The following is a 17,294-nucleotide window of genomic DNA, read 5'->3' as shown; positions in this document are numbered from 1 at the left end:
AAAAAAAAAAAAAAAAAACCATTTTCAATAGACACGACATAATTCCTGGATGCTTGCAAACCCTATTCATATTGAGTATTACACAGCTTAGCTTTAAAATTGTCACATACCATTACCACTTTGCCTTTACTTTTATGTATCGTTCCCCTGACTTCCTTACTGCAGGTGTGGGCAAGAAAGCTTTTCCTTTAAAACTTTTCAACAGTGGGCATAAAATTCTGCAGCTGAGGTCTTGAAGAATGCAGATGGGTATAGTATATGTTGGAGCTCGCAGTGTGTATTGACTAACTTTGTTTCTTTTATTTATTTAATTTTATTTTTTTTTTTTGCTTTTCTGATATTGTCTTGTTTAAGTGGCTCCTGAGTGTAAAATGTCTCCTGAGGGTGGGAGGCGGGTGGGAAGTGCGCTTCGTGCTCCGGGCCGAGACCCACGAGATGCAGCATTTCACGGCCTTGGAAAACACACTGCAGACTTGGTATTGAGACCAAATGGACTGATGGCTTAATCATCAGATTAGCAAATAGCACTTGCCTATAGAAAGAAAAATAAAACAAACCCGACTGCCCAGCACAGCCTTGTTTCGTGATTCGTGGCCCTCTGCTAGCTTGGGATTCGGTATCTCCTGCCCCTTCGTTACAGCAAAATAAAAGGGGGGATAAAACAACCCAAAGCGTTGGCTCTGAGCCAGGCTGCCTGTCTCCTTTTTCTCTTTGGGCTGTGCGGTCTTTTTATGTGGATGACAGGCCTTGGACACTACTTGGCTCGCCAACGCTGTGTTTAACATGGTGTACGATGAATAAATGCTGAAATGGTATTTGCTGCCAATTACAAGTTTTCCAGAATGTCCTGTTACCCTCTAAGCTTTTTCAAGTAATTTTGGGGAGCAGGAACACCAAGTATTTTAATCTGCATATTGAGGCGAAATGATCATACCGGCATTTTTGTTCTCCTGTCAGTATTCTAATGTCTCCTTATTTAAAACCACAAATGAATTTCAGGAGATGAAACCAGACAAAGGGTGAAGTTTACAGACGATCGTGTCTGCAAGAGCCACCTCCTGGATTGCTGTCCTCACGATATCCTGGCAGGAACAGTAAGTATTCCTCTGGAATAAGGAATTCTGGTAAGGCAGAAATTGGCACAGCTCTTCAGGACTCCTCTGTGCCACCCTAAGTAACTACTAGGAGATGCAGCCTGGGAAGCATCAGACTTCCCTTGCCCTAGGAACAGCCAACAATTTTCATTTCAGTTTCCATGCTGTCTTTGGAACCACTGCAGTTGGGTGTGCTCAGAATTCATCTGCGCTGCTTTTTCTATCACAATCGATGTGAAGTTGCAAGATTAGTTCTGTTGTAACAGCTTGTGATAGTTAGGGCATGAAACTTGTCCTGTGAGGACCACGGGTTCGTAGCCTAGGGGAGCCAGCCTGCTGTCCAGGGTGCTGCAGTTCACCATTGCATCTTCAGCTTAGCAGACCTCATGAGCTGCAATAATCCTCAATCCTCAGAGCTTTTCAGTCTCCTTTTTTAAACCAGGTGTTATACTCCTGATGGAATTTCAGCTTTTTCATCAGAATGGGTTGGCATGCTAATGGCAGGTTACAGCTCAGGCCAGCTTTGCCTTTACTTTGTTGGTGTGAGCAGTATGTCGCTCTGTCTGACTGGTTTAAAACAGCTGGGACAGCTTCCTTCACTGGTGCCCTCCAGGCATGCAGCTGGCTAAGTTTCAGAGGTTTGGCTCAGATGTTCTCGGTGAGAGCAGAAGGTGATGTGGTAACAATGAGATCTTATGGAGTAAGAATCCGATTCAGGTGCCCGGATGAAAGATGCAGTCCAGCTTTCAAAAGAAAACAGTGTATGTCTTTGGTAATTACTGTATTACTTAATTGCAGGATGGAGATGAATAACACTGTTCATCGCTAAATACTGTGATGTTTCATGTTGTCCATCCACATAACCAGATTTCTTCTTTTAAATTGCAGTCACTGTTTATAAGCCTTTATTCTGTTGTTTCACGAGCTGGGGTTTGACATGTGGGTTCCCAGCAGAGGGAAGGGCTGGCATTGTACCACTGTGATGGCCAGGTGGCATGGCAGCACCAGCAGGGAGAGCTTTACCAAACGCTGCCTTGGCTCTGAGCAGGCAAACTTCAGCTTCTAAGTGGCTGTTGCTGCAGAGTAAGTCTGGAAGAATGGAATACAAATCTTTGTGGTTTTGAAGTGTCCTAAGAGACGCAGGGCCAAATTTGAAAGCTCAGATGTGTTTTTCATCGCTGCATCAGCCTCCGTGTCACCTCACTTCTGTTTCAGAATTTTAAAGCTTCTGAAATCACTTCTGCTCACTTCCATTCTTTGTGTGGTTAGGGGGTTAGGGGGTGGGTTAGGGTATATTTTTTGAACATGGAACTCTACAACAAGATTTTGGAGCCCAGATGTGGTTTGAAGACATGTGGTGCATTCCACTTCTGGTGTTTTTCCAGCAGAAAGCTGATGGTGATTTGAAGGGGTTGAATGAAGCAGTGTACAGCACTGCTGCAGCTGGTGGCAAGGCACAGAGGAAGCCTGGGCTATTAAGTGTGTTCTGAATGTCCTGGGTTGGAGAAGCACCCAGGAGCAGGGAGGACTGCTGCTGTGCAGGTGGTCTTGTGGATCACCCAGATGATCTTGTGGTGGCCTTGAAGTGGCCGTGGAGCTCTCTGCACCGCTAACAGGAGATTCTTGGGGGCAAGAAAATGTATCGGTGCCACAGGTCTGTGTGGAGAAAACATGCAAGGTCTGGAACAGGATCAGCAGTTCAGCTGTCAGCACTGCCAGAACGGGATGAATCACACAGGCTTTCATTGTGCATCCAGACAGGTTTACTGGCATCTTATGGTGCTCTGTTAATGAAGGAGCTGTATGGGTGAATCAGCCTTAACTGGAAGGGGTAACATCTATCTCTGGATGTGCATTATTGCAGAAATCAAGACCTTGGATCTTCTTGGCAACTTCCAACAGATCTTCCAAGCTTTCTGGTAACGATTCTGATGCCCGCTTCCCCCCGAAGGCATTGTTATTGCTGCATCCTTCGTGTATGCAGCTGTTTCTCAGTGGGAGGCTGGCTGGAGGTGAATGGGGAACTGGATCTGGTCAGCAACACTGCTCAGTGAAATGTGATTGCATCCCCCTCACTGACCTTCAGGTGCAGGATGGGAGGAGCCTAGATTTTGAGGAACATTCTGGAACGTTCCTGGCAGCTGCAGAGGACACGTTGTTTGCTGTGTTTAGGTGGGGCAATGTGCCTGTGTAAGGGCTCTCTTGTTATTTGGCATGTTCTTGAGATTACTACTTCTTTTTTTCACCTAAACTTTTCATTATCATGGTTTTCCTTTTGGTCTCCTTGGGAAAGGAGGGCATTTGTGCAAGAATGCAAGTGAGGGTTTATTATACCCAGGTACCAGGGGAGAGTTGACATCTAGGTGGTTAGTGGCCTGCACTGAGCTCTGCAGTGAGCAGTGGGCGTGTTTCTGCTCATGGAAGTACTGCAGGACGTGTGGAGCTGGCCTCAGCTGGTAAGCCCTGGGGATTTCTAGCTCCACTGATGAGTGGACAGATGAGCCCAAAAGCTGTGCAGGTAGAATAGTACTTGGAAATCATGTTCAAGGAAGTTCTTGCGTCCCCCAGTTGGAGATGGGAGAGCTGAGGTCTGTAGGTTGCAGAATTGCTTCATGGGTGTCTGTGCTCCTGTTTTTTTGGTTGGGCAAATCACTACACCCATGATTACATCTCAAGAATGTTCTTCATAGAAGGAGACCTGGTGAATTAACAGTTTAGCAGTGATGCTCAGAGAGAGACCTCAGTAAGTGGATTGTGCAGCAGACACAAGAGGGACTAATTACCACTGGCATCTAAACATGCTTGGTCTGTGTCTGAGAGGGGAGTTAAGTCTTTACTCAGGCTCTACCATCTTAAGAACCCGTGTCACAGACCAGCCGTGGGTACTGAGCGCAGCAAGTCACAATCCCTGCTGGAAGGTATGAGGATTTGGTGCCAGGCCTCCCTGATGGGACCAGGGGATTCTTTGAAGCAGAGAGGCTAGTGATCTTACCTGAGGTGAGCAATATGTGAGAAAATTTCCATGCTTTGAGATGATGTTGAGGGATTTGAAGGAAGACTTGAGGTTTGTGTGCCAGCAAAACTTGAACATTCTCCCCTTGTGGATGAGATTGAGGGACTTGCTGCCTTTTAACAAAGAGTGAGAGGAATGCAGTGTGTGGTGGCTCTACTGAAGCCTTCTGTTGGAGCCCCTTCTCTTCAGAGTGAGTGGCTCAGCTTGCCAGAAGAGTTCAGATGAGATAACCTATGACCTGTAACATTCTTGTGGAGTATCACTCTTTCTCCCTATACTGTAAAGAGATTGCAGTAGAATAACAACAAGAATTAAAAAATTAACTCATATAATGCTCTGATGTTCTACTAAGTTTTTTTAATGGTAAAATTCCAGTAGCTTTTTAGCATTCCTTCAAGGGTCTTGCCTGAAGATGAACGTTATTAAGCTCTGGAAGTACTGGAGCAATTGCTTTTTGTAGGCATTAAATTCCCACCGTTAGAGCTCACCAGCACTATTCTGGATGCAGTATCTGAGCCTGCTGTCAGTGGCCTCCTATTTCTGGAAAATGTGAGCGAAACGAGTGAGACTAAATAGTGACCAGTCACCCAGAATTATTTTCTTAAAATAGTTAAGAACACAGGGAACTGCTGGGAGCCCAAGCGTTGGCTGGTGGAGCTTTCTTCGATGGCTTTGCTTCATCCTCAGCACTTCCACTGCTGCTGTTAGAACGCATTGCTTCCTAACGTGTCCTTGGCAAACCCCAGCTTTGCTTTGGGGTGATGTGCAGGAGTTCTGCCCTGGTCCCAGTGGAGCTGTGTTAAGCTTTTCCTGCAGTTCTGTCTTCAGTGAGCTGACACCTGTGGTTGTGTAGGTTTTTCTCCTTGATGCTGATGGAGAGAAGCAGAGTGCTGCTGGGGTGTTCGTTGTGAGCCAGCACGTACCCTGCTGCTTGTGCTGCTCCCTGTGGCCCACACTCAGGCCCTTTGTTGTTTCAGCTTTCAAAAATGGCATGTTCTTCTTCTATTTTAAGAATAGAGAAATGTTCTCCTTTACATATTGATAACACACAAATGCAATTTCCACGTTTTGAGAACATAATTCAGTTATTTGGCCATTAGCTACTAGATGGGGAAAACAGAGATTTAAATAGCGTTATCTGCAATGGAAGTGAAGAGCAGCATGCAAGTCAGGGTTTTCCAGGAAAGGAGATACTCTCATGGGGTCTGTCATTAGACAGAGGCACCAAAATGACTTTATGCACAGGAATTAGTTTTGAACTGGTGGGTTTAGAGTCTCAGCACCAGCTGAAAGCAGGAAGGACTAGCTGCAGAGTTAGGATCTGCTGTAGCTGAGCTTGGGGTTGTGCTTTCCTACTGGCCATACCCCTGCTTACTGTAAATCCCCTTGAGCTTGCTAGGAAGCATTCCATCTGTGTTCTGTGGTTTGACATCTTTCAGTATGCTGTCAAGGCTCTTTCTGATGCAGACAGGCTCTTCTGTGTGAGCTTTAAACTTAGGGTACGCAGCTACGTGTTTGCTGTGCTGTAGCTTCTAAACAGGAGGTGTTTGTAGTTGGTGTCTGTTGAAGGAGCTCCTGCTGCAGCTTGCTGTGCCTTCCCAGCTCCCTCCCAGCAATTTCCAAGGCTGTGCTGTGACCTAAAGCAGGGGTAGGTCTGAAATTTAAAATATTTGAGGTGCTCTGATATTGTCCCAAGGACCCCTAGGGGAGTGGTTCTAGCAGTGGTTCTTCTGGCTAGTTCTGTTACTGGCAGTTTAAGAGGAAGCTCTTCTTCCCAAAGAATTTTTACTTTGATATGATAAACTTGTCAAGAGTTAAGTATTCTCAGCTTGTTGCCATAGTGGGGTTCTCTTACATACATTTTCCTTTTTCTTTTAAACAGAGAATGGACCTGGGAGAGTGTACAAAGATCCATGACTTGGCACTGAGAGCAGATTATGAGATTGCAAGTAAAGAGAGAGACCTGTTTTTTGAGCTGGATGTAAGTATGGGGATTGGAAACTGCCTCTGGAAGTTATTGGCTGAACAATAGAACTCAATGGGTGTTTCAGCTAACCACGTTATTTCAACTGTTGTCTGGCAAAAATGTGCTGTCCCTTCCCAGACGTCATCTTGATGCTGACTTTAAATTGTAAAATTAATTATGACCCTTGTAACCCCACTAGTCCAGCTAGCTGGGAGGCTCTCCGGGCATTCCATGCATCCCACACCTGCTGCTCTGTACCAGGTCATTGTAACCTGGTGGCCTGTCCCAGAAGGAGAATGAATGTTACGAGCCTGTTGCTCAGTGGTTTTGCTTTTGGCCAGGTTTAGCCTTCTGTGGTGAAACAAATCAAGTGGAAGAACATTCTGCCTTCTCATTTTATGCAGTCCTTTTATCTTTGCGTCTGTTGCTCATGCATTGGAAGCTGCAGTGCTAAGCAGGGGTTATGCCAACATCCTATTGTATGTTAGGTTAAAGGAACTGTGTCAGGTTCCACATAGATGACAGACTTAAGGGCAGGGATCAAATTTTACTTTTTCTGCAAAGTGTCGTGCGTGTGTTCTCAAGGCATCCATTTTTGAGGTTGGTTGTGCATGGTGTATGGATTGCACCCCCTAGCTGCTGGCTGTAGGTCTGGCACAGAGAGCATCTCCATTCACCATTCTTTGAACGTGCAGGCTATGGATCACCTGGAATCCTTCATTGCGGAGTGCGACAGGAGAACAGAACTGGCCAAGAAGCGCCTGGCTGAGACACAGGAAGAGATCAGTGCCGAAGTGTCTGCGAAGGTATAGTCCTCTCATTGAACCTTTCTTCTGGAAGTCTGTGCAAGAGCACTGATGTTGTGTTGTGGCTCAGTACTGGGAAGTTAGGCTCAGTAAGGACCTTGTGGGTTCCAGCCATCATCTTCAAATGCTGCTCTGGCTGTTCTTGTAATAAACTTCTCAGTTCAGAGGGCTGTAGTAAGGTAAAATATCAACTCTAAAATATGCTGCTTAATCATGGCTATGAAGTATATAGGTTTTGCCCTCCTACTCAGTGTTCATACGGCAGCCTAGAAAAGTAAATCCATCCCGTAATCATTGTCCTTCCATGTAGCAAATGCTCCCATGGTTTCCTTTTTGGGAACTTCTTTCACTGGGACAGTACAAAACATTTCTGAAGCTGGGTTTGTGATGTGTTTCCTGTCCTGCAAGCCAGGAATGTGCTGCTGTTTGCAGCAGAGCTGATGATATACTGTCCACATATATTTTCTCCCTTCACTATCTGTCTATGACTGCACTGCCTGTACTGGGCACACCAATCATTTTTTGTTGAGACTTTTGAAGTTTTGTGGTCATCTTCCAGCAACAGCTTATGCAAAACAGTGGGTGTTTTTTAGTTTTTTAAGAGAAAGAGGAGTTGTTGTCCTGCAATCTTTTGTAAGATTTCTGTCTTACAAAGAAAAACAAAACCAAAAACCAACTGTTTTCTTACTGTTTTCTTTAGGCAGAGAAGGTACACGAACTGAATGAAGACATCGGAAAGCTCCTAGCTAAAGCTGAACAGCTGGGAGCTGAAGGGAATGTTGATGAGTCTCAGAAGATCCTGATGGAAGTAGAAAAAGTCCGAGCAAAAAAGAAAGAGGCAGAGGTACGGCCTTGGTTCTCCTGTGACTTGTAATAATAGGTGGTTGAGTTTGGCTGAGTCTTTTACAAACACCTGGCTGTTCCTGCCTCTTTTCCTATTTCTCCAGCAGCTCCTCTTCCAGTGTCAGCGGTGTGCCAGCAAGCAGTTGGCAGTGTATAGTGATAGATGAATAAAAGCTTTTTAGGAACTTCTACCTGGTGAAGAGAGATGGCTGGGGAGGTGGCAGTTCTCCTGCAATATTTGCTCAATGTTTTGTTACTTGCAGGGATAGAGTGTCAGGTTAGCTGTGCTCATAGTGTTTTGTATGGTATCTCCTTTGTATTGAGGGTGCTTTTAGTGACCCTTGAAAGCATCAGGGCAATTCTTTGCAGGACTTTCCCTGGAGGATCACGACTGACATTTGCCTGTCTTTTTTTTTTTTTCTCCCTTCAGGAAGAATACCGAAATTCAATGCCTGCATCCAGCTTCCAACAGCAAAAGCTGCGTGTGTGTGAAGTCTGTTCAGCATATCTTGGTCTCCATGACAACGACCGGCGTCTTGCTGACCACTTTGGAGGCAAATTACACTTGGGTTTCATTCAGATTCGTGAGAAACTGGATCAGCTGAGGGTAATGTCGTCTTTTTTAAACCTTCTCCTTGTAGTTCTAAAGGCATTCAGTGCATGCATTTAAGTTCATACAGAATTCTTTGCAGAATGCTTCTCTAAGCCCAGAAATTTCTGATTTCAGAACCCCTGAATCTTCAAATGCAGGTTTGCTTAGCCCTGTCTTGGGTTCTGTTCTGCAATTTCTGCGTAACTAAAGTTGTACCTTTAGAATTAGTCAGACCACTGCTGTCATTTCTTCCTTAAATACATGTGACTGTACCAATGGTCTTTTCCATTTTTTTTGGCTGAAATTTGTCACTCCTTGTTTTGTTTTTGACTATTGAAGGGCACTTTGGGTTCTATCAGTGGAATGCTTTAACTGGAGTTTCATATAGTGCTGTCAGTGACAAAGGTCTCCAGTAGCCAAAGTGTTGAAGTTTTCTGGAAGGGTTTGTCATGGAATTGCATTATTGACCATGCTTGCAGACTGGAACCCTTACCCTGCTCGAGTAAGAGTTGTGGTTCCTGTCCTGTATTTGTTTGTATTGAGGTCAGTGCCTTCACTGATCGTTGGCACAAGGCTACTGCACTGTTTTATTGCATTGTGTATAAGCATGGTGAGACAGCCCCTTGCTTCACAGCACACAGGCTTGTTTCTTAGAGCACAGGCACTCAAAGCAATGCACAGAGTGACATTTCTTGTGCCAGTGTATGTTAGTGAAGTTGATAGTGAACCTTGATAAAGATCTTGGCTAGCACGTAGAATGCAGTGAAACTGTTCTTTGTCTTACCACCTGAGCAAGCTCCTTGCAGATCTTTCTGGTGTGTTGCTGTACTGAAATATGATGTGAACTTTTTTCTAGAAAACAGTGGCAGAAAAGCAAGAGAAGAGAAACCAGGATCGTTTGAGACGGAGAGAAGAGAGGGAACGAGAGGAGAGAATGGGCAGGAGGTAAGTGAAAGCTCAAAACTGTTTTGTGAAGTCAGTTTTGAAATAATCGGATTTCTTAGTTCTGAGTACTGCAGGAAAGCAGCATCTGTTGCTGCATCAGCTGTTGGACATGCTCTGGATGCTGTGTGAGCACCTTGGCATTCAATTAAAAATGAAAACAAATGCACAAAATCTCTGCATTGGAGTGACTGTAACCTCCACTATCTGAAAGATAGACACTTAGAAGATACGTAGCCCTCAGGCTTTTATTGGTCTAGTCCCTGTCTTCCAGAGTCTGGATGAAGTGACTTCACTGAGTGCATCCAAATAGGAAAATTTAACATGAATGCTCAAATGGCTCTACTAGCACAAAAATTCCTCGGACAGCCCTCCTTGCTTTGAGGCTAGGAGATGACAACAGAGTGGAGCTGGTATCCGTGAGCCAGATGGCAAGCTGCCTGTCTTATTCAGAAAGTTTTGTACAGCAACAGCAAGGTGCTTCTGGCCCAGCTTTGGAGAACGCTTCCCAGGACATCCTCAGGCTGTTCTGCTCTGAAGCATCCCAAGGAGTGGCTGTTTCTGATGTTCATGGCCGTGTCTGTCACTTTCTGCTCATGTGTGTATAATCCTTGAGCTGTGGGAGTGGCTGCAACATTGGTATTCTCATGACAGGCCTCTTGCCAGCTGAACTGGAAAAACTAATTATTCCGTGTGCGTAAATGACTCAGTTAAACGGCGTGGTGTGAAGAGGGTGGTTATTTACACTGGTCATGCGAAGGAAGTGGCTGAGTAGGAGTGCTGTTCTTGTTGTCACAGCACTTCCCCAGTAACTCGGTATGTTTCTCCTCACAGTCTTGCACTTTGTGAATCCAAAAAGCCACCTTGCTGCCCGTGGAGAGCATTTTTTTGATGTCAGCTGTAGAGTGTTTCAGCTATCTGGCTGCAAGACATGTGAGATGCATGACCACAGTGTGCCTCGGGATATACATTTCTGGAAATGCTAGCAAACAAGTACCAGAACTGGGGCAGTTTGGTTTCCTGTGGTCTGTGGCTTGGTGGTTTTAGTGTTTTGTGAAGACGTAAGCCCCAAATTGTTGTGCATTCTCTAGTCAGGGTATTTTATAAGGGTTCCCTCTTGGTGTGGATTGCCTGGTGTCAGAGCAAGTGCTAGTTCATGTTGCAGCTTTCTTCTGAACTGCAGCACTTTATGAAGAGCCTCTCTCAACTTTTTGGCCTCTGTGCAACATTGTCAGCAATGCAGTCATACTTGGGAGCTGCAGAATGTGGAACTGTCCCCTGAACCCAAGGGTGAGACAAAAGGGGCTGATTTATGTTGTTGGTACGGAGAGAAAGATTGAAATGAAACAAGAAGTATTTTCCCATGCAGCTGCTTTGTGGCAGACTCTTCTGACCCATGGGAGAGCCACTTCTAACTTGGCTTAGTGTGTGTGTCTCTGTGGTCTCTCTTCTTCCTGGAGTGCACTTCTGCATAAAACTTGCTCAGCTCAGCAGCACTTCACAGGGAGCACATATAAAGTTACAACTGATAAGGAGATCTGAAGACCAGTTCTGAATATTTAATCCTTTAAATATGACAGTTTAAAGAACTGTGTTGAGTTGGTCTGGGGTCTGACTTCTTGCTGGTTTGGTATTTCACACTTCTTAAAGACTCTGGCCAGCCTTTGCCCTCAGTCTGCCTGGAAACATCTCTGTGCTCTTCTATTCAGGTGCCAAAGAAAACCATGTTATATTGGAGCCAGGAGTGACTTATAGAAGAGATCAAACTGTTTTCCTCTCCAAAATGAGGACTTGACCCAAAGAAGGAAAACAGTTTTCCCAGTGGATGTTGGGATGAGAGCTCAGATATCTTGATTTTTAAGTACCCACTCCTCTGGGTGCTGTGCACTGCCGTGGTTATAGGGGTGTTTCTCCATCAAAAACACAGCAATGACTTCAACTGACTTAAGAGGCTGCTTCTAAAGCAGAGCTTGATACTTAAGGAGCCACTTAAAACACGGTCCTTCGTAACTCTGATTGTCATGTCTTCATATGCAGTATCTCCATGGTGTTAACCAGTAAGAGGAAGAATGCCACTTTGAGAAGTCTTGGTGACTTACAGGCACTGTGACGTGTCATGGAAGCCTGTAGATGGGCTTGCAAAACTGTAACTCCCATAGACTTAATTTGTTTGTCAAATAAACTGATTTCCAATAGGAATGAGTGAACTGGTTTGTCACCCATAGTGGTAAATACAGTCCTGTGTCATTTGGTGTTGCGGGTGACTCAGTGATCTCTTTGGACTGAAATTCTGTGGGGAGCTGGCATGCTTGGATGTGCAGACTTGGCTGTTTGTTTGCTGAGTACACCAGCAAACGAGATTGTCTTGGAGTTGCCCGTTGGATTTCCTTCCTAATAAGTGAGGCAAAACACAGATGATGAAACTCAACACAGCCTCTGCGATGCAGGGACAGGAAAAAAAGCACAGCCTGTAACTTGGCTGGACAGCAGCCTTCCATGGTGTCCTGTTGTATTCTACATTAGGTAACTAAGGAAAGTGCAGATTTTTGGGGGTGACTGCTGAATTTTCTGAAGTCTAGCAGTATGGAGTGATTGTCGGCAGTTCATGGTGCATAGTGCTGGTTTTTGAACTGCAGCCATAGAGGAAGAGGAGGGGCCATACCTGTCAGGTGTAGGGGCAGCTTGAGCAGGGCTGAGGAAGGGTGCTTCAGGAGCTGCACGAGTTCCAGCTTTGTAACTTGCAGACTGTCCAAAGCAGATCCTGACTGAGCTGAGCATGCCATGGAGATGTGAGAATGGATGAGACCTGGATGATTCTTCTCAATTTGCTTTCTGTAATCTGGGGTGAAGAATCTCCAGTGCATCTCTGTTACTGTTCAGTAATAGTTATTCACATTTGCTTCCTGTTTTTTTTTTTTTTTTCCTAGCTCATCTTTCCTAAACAGGAAAAAAAATAATTGATGGAAATTTCCACCGGGTGTTTGTTAAATCCTCATGACGAGGGAGAGAACACTGTGTTTTTCCTTTATTAAAACTATTTCTTTTTTTAAATATGCAACCACCTCAGAGGAACCAAAATGAGAACACTGCTCAGTGCCTAGCCCACCCTGGCTGAAGAGTGGCACTTTGTCATGAAAACGTTCATCTAGTTGATGTTAGACTGCAGAGGGTAAATTTAAAGTTGGAAAGGTGCTTTGTAATGTTGTATTAACAGAGAGTGGGATTGGTTGGTAGATCTTTCCTGCTTTGACAGAAAGCTCTTTGTGGAGTCAGGAAAGTGTCCCAACACGTTCTGTGGGCACTGGTGCTTCTGTTGTGTTCTTTGCTTTTTTGACAAGTCTGTGACACACCCTTCCCCTCCCCCCCCCGCAACTGAAGCCAATGTTTTTAGGCTTGTGTGGCAAGCTTTTTTAACTGACATCTTCATTACTGTGTTCATTTTGCTCCTGTTGAGAGCTGCAAGGGTGAATGGGTTGTTTGCTGGGGGAAAAAGAAACATCAAAAACGAAGCCATACCTTCTCTCACTTAACTCTCCTCTTCCTTCTAGGTCTGGATCGAGAAATAGAGATCGTCGAAGGTGAGTGTACGGTTCTCCCAAATGCCTGTTGGTGTTTTTATCTAGTTACTGAAGTCTCAAGATTGGAGTTGATGCTGTGCCTCAGTCTTCTCATTGCACTCCCTGAAAGAAATGGGAACTACTGCTCGGGCACTTCTGCAGTGCTGTGCAATGGAATGTCACCAGCTGGGCTGGAAGTTAGATGCGGGCTGTCCCAGCCAGAGAAAGGGAGCTGTGTGCTCTGCACTACCAGCCTAAGAACCTACTCAGTGTCTTTTCCAATGGATGTCTCGTATACTTTGATAGTTCTAACATATGAAACGTATCTGTTACACATAATACCTCAGTTGTAAAAGCACAGAGATTTGTTATTAAAGCTCCCATCTCTGTGAAGAGCTTGCCTTAATGATATGACAACATTCCACAAGTGATCATGTACCTCGAGATCTTCTCTGTTTTACCTATATGTTGGCACCCTTTACTTCGTTTTTAGAGCAGATAGAAACAAATCTGCTTTGAAAATGCAGTGTTTTCACAAGGGGGATGCTGTCTTTGGCACACTGCCGTAGAGGTTATGGCAATTTCACATATGACTGACTTCTTCAGCCAAAGTGAGGCCTGTATCGCAGTTGGTAAGCTGTGCTCGAGGCATCAACACATCAGTGGTGGGAGTGATTTTCATAGGCTTCCCAGCAGCTTGAATTTACCCACTGGTGTTTTGTCAGTAGCATGAATGCAGGGAAGAGTTTCCTCACCCTGTGGGTGATTTGCCTTCTGTGTTGGCAGGGGTGGGGGTGAGGGCTGATGCTTTGGCTTCGTGTTAGAATGTCTCAGAGATGGGCACAGCTGTACAGATGCGACGCACTGGCCTATCTCTTGAATCTGAGGCAGTCTGTGCCCTCTTCAGATCACGGTCTCGGGACAGGAGGCGAAGACGCTCGAGATCAGCTTCCCGCGAGCGGCGGAAGTCTCGCTCCAGGTCCCGGGACCGACACAGACGCCACCGGAGCCGCTCCCGCAGCCACAGCAGAGGTCACCGACGGGGGTCCAGAGACAGGAGTTCGAAACACAAGTATGTATTCCTCGCACAAGTGCTTCTGAAAAGGGGAGTCCCCGACGTAAGTGAGCCTCCTCTGAGCCCTTAGAGTGGGCAGGAGTACGACCACTTTCTCAAGCTGGGAGTTCCAGTGTCCTGTACTAGTTCCTGAGCCAAAGCAGTATTTCCCAGTGGCGATTTGTAGATGCTCTCACATGAGAACAGTAGCTGTACAGCAAGGTCTCAACGTAAGAGCAGAGTCTAGGAGATAGAACTGTTCTTCTCTGATATGAAGTGCTGAGCCTTGAGAAACTGCTTTTTTTCTTGCATAAGCAGCAGCTTAAAGGCCTGCTGGTGCTCACGCAGCCTCCCCGGCTGTGTAAAAGCCAAGTAATGGAGGCAGTTTTGGCATGACATTTCTGTGGTTGTCTTCTGCTTCCCAGCTTCTCGCTCTCAGTGGCATGGGGAAGAGAAGTGTATGATTTGGGAACTAAGGGAGGTCTTCTGTTAGGGTAACAAGAATGCGGGTTGAGAGACAGTTCTTAGAAATCTCTGCTGAGGGAGGGAGAAAGGCAGCTCAAAGGAGGAGTATACCATTCTCCTGTCACCAAGGAGAAATCGTGTAGTCTGAAGAATGGCTTTAAGTCTCTTGTGAGACTCAGCAAAACACCCTCTGTGTTGGAGGAAAGATGAAGCAAGCATATGTATGTAGTTGTGTTAGCAAGACTGAAATGAAACGCTGCATTTCTCTGCAACTTTTCTAAACCTGGGAGCAACTGTCTCACCTGATTAGGCACCACCACTAGAATGCACTTCTAGAAACAAACCTACTGTTGCGTCTTGTGTTGCTTGAGCTAAAGGGTAAGAACAGGTTTTAAAGACACCTGATGAATGGGAGGGGAATAATGGTCTGAAAAAGATATGTCTGTTAATAACTGAGGGGAGGGGGGGGCTGTAAATACTGTTGATTCTCCAATGGCTGAGATACTAAAGTCCTTTTTTAAATCTGTCTTGAACATGAAAAAAAAAAGAAAAGAAGTTTGGACAATTAGGAAGTGAGGAAGACCCTGTAATAACTATTACTAAAGAGCAGGTAAGGGATTACTTTGAAAACCTTGAACACATTCAGATCAGCCTTTTGAGGCTGTTAGGAGGATTGGCTAGCTGACATACTTCCATAAAATTACTGAGAACTGGGGAGAGGCGAGAGAATTTAAGAAAACAAAAAGTGAACAAGCAGAGAAACCCTATTCCCTGAAAGGGTGTAGCATCTGTTTTTCACTCTGAGAATTCATGAAATGTACATTCTGGTTCTGCTGGTCTAAAGTCTCACTTCTAGAAAGAAATAGCCCACCACAGGATCTGGAGGTCTTAGGGTAAGAAGCTATGGGCAACGAGCAATGTGGGGATGGGAAAAGAATTAATCAGATCAGACAGACTTGTGTTGACTCCTTGGGGTTAAAGGGCACAACCCAAGGTAATGAAAATGAAGTGGCTCATGTGATACAGAGAGCTGTAAGGTTTTAATATAATAACTGTGCAACAGTTCCAAACCTTAGAATCAACATGAGTGAAGGCTGGAATCCATAAGGTGCCTGCCAGGTCTTCTGCTTATGACTGCAAAGAGACCTGTGTACCGAGTTCTAGAATACAGGGTGCTATGCAGGGTCTCTGAACGCCTCTGCCTGGTTCTGAAGGGCTATGGGCTGCTCGAGACAGCCCAGGGCCAGCACCTAGTTGATAAGCTGATTTATTTATTTTTTTACAGTTGGCATGAATCATACAGGGTAAGAGCTTTCTAAAATTGGACCTAGTACGAAACCCTCTGCTTAATTCTGTGTGGGCTGACACAGCAAAGGACTGCTGAAAGTCTGTAGCTATCATTTGGGCAGGCTGTGAAAAGATTTGTCCCTGTTGTGGTTTCTGAATAAAAATGTGTCATCCTGACTTTGAACCCAGGAAAGCTAAAGACTGTGCTTGTCAAGATGCAAAGTGCCACAGGCCCAGACTGAGCAAGCCTTCGAATCCGAAGAATGCAGTTGGCATTTAAAGCAGTTGAGCAGAAGGCCACTTAGCTTAGAGCGTAGGCGAAACACACTGGAAAAGACACAAATAACGATGAGCAGAAGACTGGAAGTGCTTTAGTGTGGCCCACTAAACTAAGGATGGGCCCAGGGAACACCTGAAGTGTAGCCCTGTGGCAACAGCTGTGAAAGGATTAGTGCAAGGAGAGACTAACAGGCTGCAGTCAGCACTGCAAACTGAGTGTTCTCTTACATAAAAGCTTGTAGAGAGACCAGAGTTTCCATCTTGGGTGACACTACTCCTGACACCACAGTACCCAGGCACACTTCCGAAAGAAACCTGTTACTCCAAGGTCCCGTTAGCGAAGATGTTGCCATTTGAATGCATATTTTATGTGAATTCTTTCAGTCGCGGAGCGTATAGCGATGGTTTACTTTGTACTTCAGATCTTCTAGGGATCGATCTTCAAGAGAGAAGTCACGAGACAGAGAGAGGAAAGAGAAGAGCTCTTCTGAGAGGCGGCACGAGAGCACAAATGGCAAATCTCGTTCCAAGAGATCAGAAGAGAGAGAAGCGGGCGAGATCTGAACTCAAACGATCTGTGTTGCACTGTAAATAGTCTGATAAACATTCTACACAAAGCCTAAATTTCCCATTTATATTTACTGAATACAACTCATCTTTTGTAGTTTGGAATTTTTATTGTTTGGCAGATAGCTGTGAGTTTGTAGAGACACCGAGTTCCCCCCGTACTGTTTAACAGGATTTTGTTTTCGTAGGAATAAATAAACCTGACGGATCGTTCTCAATTCAGGCCGGCGGTTCCCGTGCTGTGTTTGTGGTGATGCAGTGAACACGGCAGTTAGAGGTAGTGCTGTGGTTGGAAACCTGAGCTGCTGTGCTCTTTGTTAACACTGAAGCCCTTTTCCAGAGCCCTCCCCTTTTCACAGTTGCTATGTGAGAACAGCAGTAGCGCTGGTTCTGATTGGAGTCATTTATTTTTTCTTTGCTTGTACATGTTAAAAGAAATTGAAAAGCTTTTTTTTTATTATTATTTTTTCCTCCTTTTAGTGTTTAGCCACCTCATTTTTATGCCTGCAGCAGTCGAGCAGTCGCCTCACTATCCCAGCTTTGCCAAGCAGGCGCTGTTTGGCCGCACTGTCCCCTCTCAGCTGTTCATCTTTGTGATGGGGACGGGACCAAGCGGAGCACATCTCTAAGATACACCCAAGGCCGTTCTTGGTAAAACGGGTGTGGAAAAAAAAAATTGTGCTCAGAGGGAAAATGGGGATTGATTTCTTGTTTGTAGATGAGTAGAGCACCGGTTCGTCTGCCTATTGACTGTGCGCTGCAGAGTCAGAAAGCAGCTTCCTCGGCGGGGTTCCTGACTTGCCAAGGGCTGGGGACCAGGCCCGGGCGG

The 17,294-nt window shown here is 45.3% G+C and overlaps 1 protein-coding gene across 3 annotated transcripts; it reads left to right on the top strand.

Annotated features, from left to right (window-relative positions):
* LUC7L (LUC7 like) lies at positions 83-16,688 on the top strand. 3 transcript variants are annotated; one of them, XM_021411095.1, is made up of 10 exons: positions 83-1,094; positions 5,990-6,088; positions 6,769-6,879; positions 7,580-7,723; positions 8,153-8,329; positions 9,171-9,259; positions 12,805-12,834; positions 13,721-13,885; positions 14,881-14,942; positions 16,321-16,458. In XM_021411095.1, exons 2-9 carry the CDS (start codon positions 5,993-5,995, stop codon positions 14,906-14,908), a joined length of 840 nt encoding a protein of 279 aa, XP_021266770.1. In that variant the 5' UTR covers positions 83-1,094; positions 5,990-5,992; the 3' UTR covers positions 14,909-14,942; positions 16,321-16,458. The 3 variants fall into 3 exon arrangements, with proteins under 3 accessions (XP_021266770.1, XP_021266769.1, XP_021266771.1); XM_021411094.1 differs by lacking the exon at positions 14,881-14,942 and having other exon boundaries at positions 16,321-16,688; XM_021411096.1 differs by lacking the exon at positions 16,321-16,458 and having other exon boundaries at positions 14,881-15,085.

Source organism: Numida meleagris, chromosome 13 (genome assembly GCF_002078875.1).
Source record: "Numida meleagris isolate 19003 breed g44 Domestic line chromosome 13, NumMel1.0, whole genome shotgun sequence".
Lineage (NCBI taxonomy): Eukaryota > Metazoa > Chordata > Aves > Galliformes > Numididae > Numida > Numida meleagris.
The sequence above is the reverse complement of the archived record's forward strand: the minus strand, read 5'-3'. Positions and strand labels throughout refer to the sequence as shown.

What these genes read in the sequence shown, in the direction of transcription:
- LUC7L (XM_021411094.1), top strand. Translation starts at nt 5,993, where the DNA reads ATGGACCTGGGAGAGTGTACAAAGATCCATGACTTGGCACTGAGAGCA. An exon ending in AGAAACTGGATCAGCTGAGG is followed by an intron (nt 8,330 to 9,170) that starts GTAATGTCGTCT and finishes ACTTTTTTCTAG; the next exon opens with AAAACAGTGGCAGAAAAGCA. An exon ending in GAGGAGAGAATGGGCAGGAG is followed by an intron (nt 9,260 to 12,804) that starts GTAAGTGAAAGC and finishes TCTTCCTTCTAG; the next exon opens with GTCTGGATCGAGAAATAGAG.